The sequence below is a fragment of the Sinocyclocheilus anshuiensis genome, unplaced genomic scaffold, assembly GCF_001515605.1.
Source record: "Sinocyclocheilus anshuiensis isolate Anshui unplaced genomic scaffold, SAMN03320099.WGS_v1.1 scaffold49, whole genome shotgun sequence".
Taxonomy (NCBI): domain Eukaryota; kingdom Metazoa; phylum Chordata; class Actinopteri; order Cypriniformes; family Cyprinidae; genus Sinocyclocheilus; species Sinocyclocheilus anshuiensis.
Window position 1 is genome coordinate 1,410,589 of NW_015539863.1, and position 9,252 is coordinate 1,419,840.

Genomic DNA, 9,252 nt, shown 5'->3' on the forward strand with positions numbered 1-9,252 from the left:
GAGTAATTTTTGCTTATTAGTACGGTTGAACTGGATCATCGAAGGTCAGAAGCAAAGACATTGGTTAATAGAATGGGATTAAATACATAAGGATATTTGTGTTGTTTAACATTTAATTATTGCAGGTTTGCGTCATATTCTGAGTTGCATTATTTTTATTCATTTACTGAATCTGTGTTTTTTTGTGTGAGTGAGATGAATTAATGCATATTCATATTTATTTTAGAAGTACAGTAACATCTGATTTCTCCCAACATGGGGACAGGAGAGCTGTCAGTCAATAAATTGGAAACAAAAAAAGTAACTTGCGTTACTTATTTGAAAAAGTAACTCAGATATTCTCTTGTAAATTAAAAAGTAATGCGTTACTTTACTAGTTACTTGGAAAAAAGTAATCTGATTACGTAACTCGCGTTACTTGTAATGAGTTACCCCCAACACTGGTTGTGGGTAAGGTGGTAAAGCATTCACCACCTCTTAAAACTAACAAAGCAGGGAATCGTGATGCTATTAGTTACAAACTCCTAGGGGTTCATGTAGGAACTGCAGGGGAATGTGAAATTGCCAAAATAGATCAATTGTGTGTATATTAGGGCTGTCAGTTTAACACGTCAACTTAATTAATTAGTTATGGAAGATAACGCGATCAGTTAACGCACTGGCCCCGCCCCCAGACCTGTAGGTCTACATCATCTTACATTTCATACAGTTGACTGTTAACAAATATGATGCGGGGCAACAACTCCATAAATGCAGTTATGCCCTAAAATTCAAGCTATTGGTGCAAAAAATGCCCCTGTATGAGTTTGTGTCTCGTATTTATATCATACGATATCGCACAGGGAGTGCAGCATATTGCACGAGTGCTGCTTTTGTCCTGAATATCACGAGTTTAAATTGGATTTTATACAACAGTTCAGTAAGAAAGAAGTTGATATTGTGTTATATTTTAAACACAATATTATGTTTTTGCTCAATTTTGCAGAGAACATATTACCTTTAAAGCCACAGCAGAACTGTTGTGCGTCTGTGAGCAACATAGCGGTGTTTAGTTTGAATGAATTTGTGTTTTGAACGAATCGTGTGAATCAATGATTCAAAGGCCCATTCATAAAGAGAGCCGTTTACTGAATTCCTGAATGAATCGGCCGTTTGAACGATTCGAAAAGAAGACCTTTACCGCCACCTGCTGGCAGATATTATTTAGAGTATAATTTCATAAAAAAATAATAATAATAAAAATAAAAACATTAAAGGGATAGTTCACTCAAAAAAAAATATCTGTCATCATTTACTCACCCTTATGTCGTTTCAAACCTTTCTTTTGTGGAACCTTTCTTTTGTGGTAACAAAGCTGTTTTGGTTACCGATGACTTTCATTGTATGAACAAAAAAATACTGAGATGTTTCTCAAATTATCTTCTTTTATGTTTCGTAGTTTATGTTAGGCCGTTGTAAATCAACCGTCCTAAATGTTTGTGTAATAAGTTTTATGTTGAATTAAGTCAAATATTTTTTTCTAAAGCTACAATCTGTAATGTCTACTTGATACTTTCTCATTTAACACAAACATAGCTTTAAATAGTCTTTTTTATTTTCACAGACAAATTTATTTTGCGATTAATTAGATTAATTCTAATCATGACACATCATGTCGTGAATTTCCTTGAATTTCGGCGCAGAATTGCGGGGATTGGCCATAATTCTACTGATTCCCGCAGTTTCCACACTTGTAATGCAGGAAATTCCCGCAAATATTTCAACGTGAAAGAGGCTTGCGACAGATGACGGAATGTATCATTTGCACGTGCTTTTATGAATGACGAGTTATCATGAATGAAACGCCTTTGTCCGCTTGAGAAACGGTGTCTCTTCCGCGGCTCGGTACGCTTTCAACTAATTTTTTTTTTTTTGTCTCAAGTAAGACACTGTATGACATTCACGTTACATGATTTGACTGATTTTTACGAATATAAAAAATATTATTTGGCTATTTTTTTAGTCTTTTGGAAGCTGCATTCAAAATCCACTTGGCTCAAGAATGAATGGGCATGACGCCTCTGCTCTCCTGTTCATTTCAGTGTTTTCTGTGCAGCTGTTCATGGACTAGGACTTCTGTGCCATTAAATTAGTTTTTTTATTCAAGTCAACTACTGTAGAACAATTTTAGATAAACCTGCCCCTAAATGACATGTAAAAACAAGACCGACTATTCATGCTGTACATGTTCACCAGGCGGTCTATTCCTGTCTAAGTGTGCAGCTCTTGGCCAAAATATGCTGCAGAGTGGATCAGACTTTATGTTGTTAGCTGAAAGTTTGGTTATGTGAGACTAGGTGACAGTTTGTTAAAAATGTGTGGTGTATCTCAGGTCTATAATGACATTCTTTGCATAGCAAAGCAAACGTGAGATAAGGTTAGATTCACATTTGAGTAATTTAGTCCCAGTTACTTGATGGTTATTTTCTTCCTGTTTTACTGGAAATTAAAGGTGATGTATAATTATTTTCCCCATTCCAGTTTAATGTGCAGGGGCAACTATGTTGTTAGTAGTTTAATTTACCCAAAAAGTGCAAAAACTGAGTGTAGATTGAGTCTGTCAGTAAAATTCAGTAGAGAAAAACACCTCTACATTACCAAGCACAAGTAGTCTGTCAAAGCACCTGGCACCCAATATGAAACCATATGCTTATGATCTTGTTTTTAGATAAATAGCACCAGGCTTTGGATTACTTGGGTCGTGCACTTTTACAGAACTGCCCGCTGCGTGAACTCTTTCAAACATTTTTGCATTTAGTACATGCATTACTGTAAAATTACATCAATGATAGGGGCTCTCTGTGCTACAGCATATTCAACTTATAATACTTACAATAAACTTTTTCTTATCAAAAAATAATAATAATGATAATAATTACAGGTCAAGTAAATAAAGTCTGTATATACAGTACTACTGTAACAGACAAAAACATGTTCAGATGTTGAATTCACAGTCTTTTAGCGTATTGTATTTGAACTCAAACAGTAAATGTTTTGTTCTCTTTTATTAACTTGAAGCTGTGTTTTCATTCTTATTAAACAGTCGTTTCAATTAGATCTATTTAAAGGAAATGGAGAATTAAAGGGATTTAAGGAAAGCAAAGAGTGAAAATTAGTAAAAGAACTAGAATGTATTACTATAACTATTTTCAAATAATAATAAAAGAATTGTATGTTTGCAAGAAACTTATTTGTTTGGCCATGTTCCGTTATTCGGGTCAGTGTCTATGCATAGAGGTTCCTGGCTTAAAACTCTGGCAGTGTTTTTAAAGACTGTCAGTCTGTGTATTAGTGGTGGGCATTTGTAACTCTTTGTGCAGGTTACATCGTTGCGCCAGTAGGTGGCGATAAGTGACTGTCTAAAAGTCATTAAAACATTAATTCAACTGATTCGCATCGATTCCATGAGGATTGAAACAAGCGTTTTGAGGGAATCAGCAGACATGTGTGCTTAGGCAGTGCGCGCAGCCAGCCAGCGGATCATGACTATAATGGAGGTGAAATGCTATGGAAACAGAAACGGTGTCGCTTAGTAGAAACTACTTCAGGAATAGAGGGTGAACTGTTTGAGAGTGTCTGATTAAAATGTAACCAGTTTATCAGTCTTCTCTCCAAACCTTCATCCGTGCACGTCCACATTGCCGTCAGTCGAACCCAGCGGGAATGTAAGTTTGTTCATGTGGGAAATGAAACTTATGACGCATCGTGTTTGGAGATTGGGCATATTACTTTTTCAATAATTTGTTTTCTTTTTTCAATCCTTTTCTTTCTTTTTTGTTTTTTTTTTTTTAGATGTTTTTAATCAAGTTATGTTTGTCAAATAGACAGCTTTTTAATAGGAGATTATTGCCATGGTACCAATATGAGATAAGGCTCACGACAGCAGATTATTAACATCTTAATAATTTTAAATTAATATACTAAGGGAGGGTAATTAGGAAATTAGTTTTTAATATAGTTTATTATTATTTTATCTTTTTTGGTAGGCCTATTTATTTATTTTAAAAAACCGAAAAGAAATGTAGGGTTGAGTGAGTGGGATAAAGACATGACCAGGCTCGAACCTGAATCCCTGTGTGCCAACAGCTGACATCCTGAGCATATGCACAATATATTACTAATTATATTTTTTATTAAAAAAAACACTCTTTCTCTACCATTAATATACGCTGATTTTCACTTGTACATTTACTGCACAAATTTACTGCATCAGCCGCCTGGTGATTTGAATTTTTGGTAATGTCTCGGATTGTTAATTGCAAGGCAAATGCCTTAAGACACCTTTACCCTTGTGCTGTTTGTAACGTCTTGTTGGACGTTTAAACTAGTTGTGAGCTAAAAGGTTCATGCTAATCAAAGCTGTGCAGACTCGGAATACAATCGATGTCTGGAAAACCAGCCATTTAAGTGAATTATAAATAGTTCAATAACCGTTTCTTACACATCAAAGAAGTCTTTTAACAAACAGTATGTCTGTAAAGTCTAACAAAGTGTTCTGATGTATGATTTCCCTCTGGAAGCAACTGATTAGAAATGTTCACATCTACAAATATGAAAGGTATTAATAAACAGGGTTTTGATTTATTTGAGGTGAGCCAAATTAAAGTAAATGGGTCAATGCGGTTTACTGTGTTGGGAAAAAAACGGGGTTTGCATTTACATACATTACTACTTTCAGTACCAGCAGCCACTTTTCCCTGTCTATTTATACTTTGTCACACAGATAATATGCTTTAGAATAACTGATAGGCTTAGAATTAGTTTCTACCTACATGCTCAATTTTTAGTATCACTTCTCTTGCTTGCTTAGAGGCGCTATTTGCAGTAAATGCTCATTCACAGTTGTGTGTAGGTCTAAACTCGGTAGCTCCACAGATGGTATCAGATCATTAGGATGACAGTAACAATCCCAGAAAGGAAGTGCAAAAAAGTCTGACTGAACACAGACGACAGCGAGTGTGTATATTTGTCTTATGAGATTAAGTGTTTTTTAAGTATCTTATGCTCACCAAGTCTGCATTTATTAGATCAAAAGTAAAACAGTAATATTGTGAAATGTATTGCATTTAATTTTCACCAGCCATTACTCCAGTTTTCTTCCTGTTTTACTGGAAATTAAAGGTGATGTATAATTATTTTCCCCATTCCAGTTTAATGTGCAGGGGCAACTATGTTGTTAGTAGTTTAATTTACCCAAAAAGTGCAAAAACTGAGTGTAGATTGAGTCTGTCAGTAAAATTCAGTAGAGAAAAACACCTCTACATTACCAAGCACAAGTAGTCTGTCAAAGCACCTGGCACCCAATATGAAACCATATGCTTATGACCTTGTTTTTAGATAAATAGCACCAGGCTTTGGATTACTTGGGTCGTGCACTTTTACAGAACTGCCCGCTGCGTGAACTCTTTCAAACATTTTTGCATTTAGTACATGCATTACTGTAAAATTACATCAATGATAGGGGCTCTCTGTGCTACAGCATATTCAACTTATAATACTTACAATAAACTTTTTCTTATCAAAAAATAATAATAATGATAATAATTACAGGTCAAGTAAATAAAGTCTGTATATACAGTACTACTGTAACAGACAAAAACATGTTCAGATGTTGAATTCACAGTCTTTTAGCGTATTGTATTTGAACTCAAACAGTAAATGTTTTGTTCTCTTTTATTAACTTGAAGCTGTGTTTTCATTCTTATTAAACAGTCGTTTCAATTAGATCTATTTAAAGGAAATGGAGAATTAAAGGGATTTAAGGAAAGCAAAGAGTGAAAATTAGTAAAAGAACTAGAATGTATTACTATAACTATTTTCAAATAATAATAAAAGAATTGTATGTTTGCAAGAAACTTATTCGTTTGGCCATGTTCCGTTATTCGGGTCAGTGTCTATGCATAGAGGTTCCTGGCTTAAAACTCTGGCAGTGTTTTTAAAGACTGTCAGTCTATGTATTAGTGGTGGGCATTTGTAACTCTTTGTGCAGGTTACATCGTTGCGCCAGTAGGTGGCGATAAGTGACTGTCTAAAAGTCATTAAAACATTAATTCAACTGATTCGCATCGATTCCATGAGGATTGAAACAAGCGTTTTGAGGGAATCAGCAGACATGTGTGCTTAGGCAGTGCGCGCAGCCAGCCAGCGGATCATGACTATAATGGAGGTGAAATGCTATGGAAACAGAAACGGTGTCGCTTAGTAGAAACTACTTCAGGAATAGAGGGTGAACTGTTTGAGAGTGTCTGATTAAAATGTAACCAGTTTATCAGTCTTCTCTCCAAACCTTCATCCGTGCACGTCCACATTGCCGTCAGTCGAACCCAGCGGGAATGTAAGTTTGTTCATGTGGGAAATGAAACTTATGACGCATCGTGTTTGGAGATTGGGCATATTACTTTTTCAATAATTTGTTTTCTTTTTTCAATCCTTTTCTTTCTTTTTTGTTTTTTTTTTTTTAGATGTTTTTAATCAAGTTATGTTTGTCAAATAGACAGCTTTTTAATAGGAGATTATTGCCATGGTACCAATATGAGATAAGGCTCACGACAGCAGATTATTAACATCTTAATAATTTTAAATTAATATACTAAGGGAGGGTAATTAGGAAATTAGTTTTTAATATAGTTTATTATTATTTTATCTTTTTTGGTAGGCCTATTTATTTATTTTAAAAAACCGAAAAGAAATGTAGGGTTGAGTGAGTGGGATAAAGACATGACCAGGCTCGAACCTGAATCCCTGTGTGCCAACAGCTGACATCCTGAGCATATGCACAATATATTACTAATTATATTTTTTATTAAAAAAAACTCTCTTTCTCTACCATTAATATACACTGATTTTCACTTGTACATTTACTGCACAAATTTACTGCATCAGCCGCCTGGTGATTTGAATTTTTGGTAATGTCTCGGATTGTTAATTGCAAGGCAAATGCCTTAAGACACCTTTACCCTTGTGCTGTTTGTAACGTCTTGTTGGACGTTTAAACTAGTTGTGAGCTAAAAGGTTCATGCTAATCAAAGCTGTGCAGACTCGGAATACAATCGATGTCTGGAAAACCAGCCATTTAAGTGAATTATAAATAGTTCAATAACCGTTTCTTACACATCAAAGAAGTCTTTTAACAAACAGTATGTCTGTAAAGTCTAACAAAGTGTTCTGATGTATGATTTCCCTCTGGAAGCAACTGATTAGAAATGTTCACATCTACAAATATGAAAGGTATTAATAAACAGGGTTTTGATTTATTTGAGGTGAGCCAAATTAAAGTAAATGGGTCAATGCGGTTTACTGTGTTGGGAAAAAAACGGGGTTTGCATTTACATACATTACTACTTTCAGTACCAGCAGCCACTTTTCCCTGTCTATTTATACTTTGTCACACAGATAATATGCTTTAGAATAACTGATAGGCTTAGAATTAGTTTCTACCTACATGCTCAATTTTTAGTATCACTTCTCTTGCTTGCTTAGAGGCGCTATTTGCAGTAAATGCTCATTCACAGTTGTGTGTAGGTCTAAACTCGGTAGCTCCACAGATGGTATCAGATCATTAGGATGACAGTAACAATCCCAGAAAGGAAGTGCAAAAAAAGTCTGACTGAACACAGACGACAGCGAGTGTGTATATTTGTCTTATGAGATTAAGTGTTTTTTAAGTATCTTATGCTCACCAAGTCTGCATTTATTAGATCAAAAGTAAAACAGTAGTCTGACTGAACACAGACGACAGCGAGTGTGTATATTTGTCTTATGAGATTTAAGTGTTTTTTAAGTATCTTATGCTCACCAAGTCTGCATTTATTAGATCAAAAGTAAAACAGTAATATTGTGAAATGTATTGCATTTAATTTTCACCAGCCATTACTCCAGCTTCAGTGTCACACGATCCTTCAGAAATCATTCTGATGTGCTGATTTGGTGCACAAGAAACATTTCTTATTATTATCAATGTTGAAAACAGTTGTGCTGCTTAATATTCTTTTTTTTTATTATTATTATTTGTCAAACCATGGTATAGTTTTTTTTCAGGATTCTTTAATGAATAGCATTTATTAAAGATTCTTACTGACCCTAAATTTTTGAAAGGTTCATCCTTTTTAAGATGAAAGTTGTTCATTTCTGATGACAAGAGACCCATAGCTTTATGCTATTGAATACCTGAGTTGGAAGACCTACTAGAAACCAACTTGGTCACCCTAGACTAGAAAAAGCCTCTGTAGTGGCCAATATCCGAGCTGTCACGTGCAACAATCCTTCTGAGTCAGTGCAAAATTTCTGATAACTTACAATTTACCCTATGTTTCAGACTGATACTTACCTTTTCTTTTGCTTTTTTCCTGGCAGCTGTCCTCCGTGAAGAGATAGAGTCCCACAGAGGCCAAAGAGAAGGAGACCAAATGGCCAGACCCCGACAAGAAGCCTAATTTCCCAGTGGCTGTTTTTTACACTTCTTTTAGCAGCATCTTCAGTTAGCAAAATACTTCACACTTGCACTACTTGATTTGAGGTTCCAGAGGAGTTGAGACAAAGGACAGGGTGGTGAGACACCTGGAAGTGATTTTTGTTTACGGAACAAATCTGTGAAGAATATTTGCACCAAAATGATTTCCCACTGTAGTTCAGGCAGTCCAACATAGTGAACTTATTCAACTCCGTGTAATCTATTGTCAGGTGAATCCTATCATCTCGGCAACTGCTTATTTTTACAGTATTATTATGAGTGATGACAACTCAGACTCCGCCCCCAGCAATGATACAGATAGAGGAGCAGGAGGGGTCGAGAAAAAGGCAGGGCTTGTAAACAGATCCTGCGGCATGAGTGAGAGTTCTCCCTCATCAAATCCGGTGAATAGCGGGACAGGATCATCTCCAGGAGGGGTATCTGATCCCAAAGGATCCACAGGTGACAACCGAGGGACAAATTCTGATGATACGGATGGACTATCGAGTGGAAATGACTCTGGGGAGAGGGAAAGTGAGAGAGGGAATGGATCCAGAGGCAGACAGTCGAACAGAAGCTATCAGAGTTCCTCCAGTCAGAATGGAAAAGACTCAGGCATGTGTCTGGAGACTACAGAGAGCAACAAGAGGTGAGAGAGAGAGAGAATGGACACCAGATCTGTGAACATTGTCTCAGAGCACACGTTATTTTCCACATACCGTACATTATTGTTGCTCCTCTCTGCCCCGCCTTTCTGAAACGCT

General features: G+C 36.0%; 1 protein-coding gene across 2 annotated transcripts in view; it reads left to right on the top strand.

The window, feature by feature from the left end:
- LOC107684947 (period circadian protein homolog 1-like) overlaps positions 1-9,252 on the top strand; it is a 38,159-nt gene that overhangs the window by 12,213 nt on the left and 16,694 nt on the right. For both annotated transcript variants that reach the window (XM_016481338.1, XM_016481339.1), the window contains exon 2: positions 8,392-9,137. In XM_016481338.1, the coding sequence (XP_016336824.1) occupies positions 8,764-9,137 (374 nt within the window). In that variant the 5' untranslated portion in view covers positions 8,392-8,763. The remainder of the gene's footprint in view (positions 1-8,391; positions 9,138-9,252) is intronic.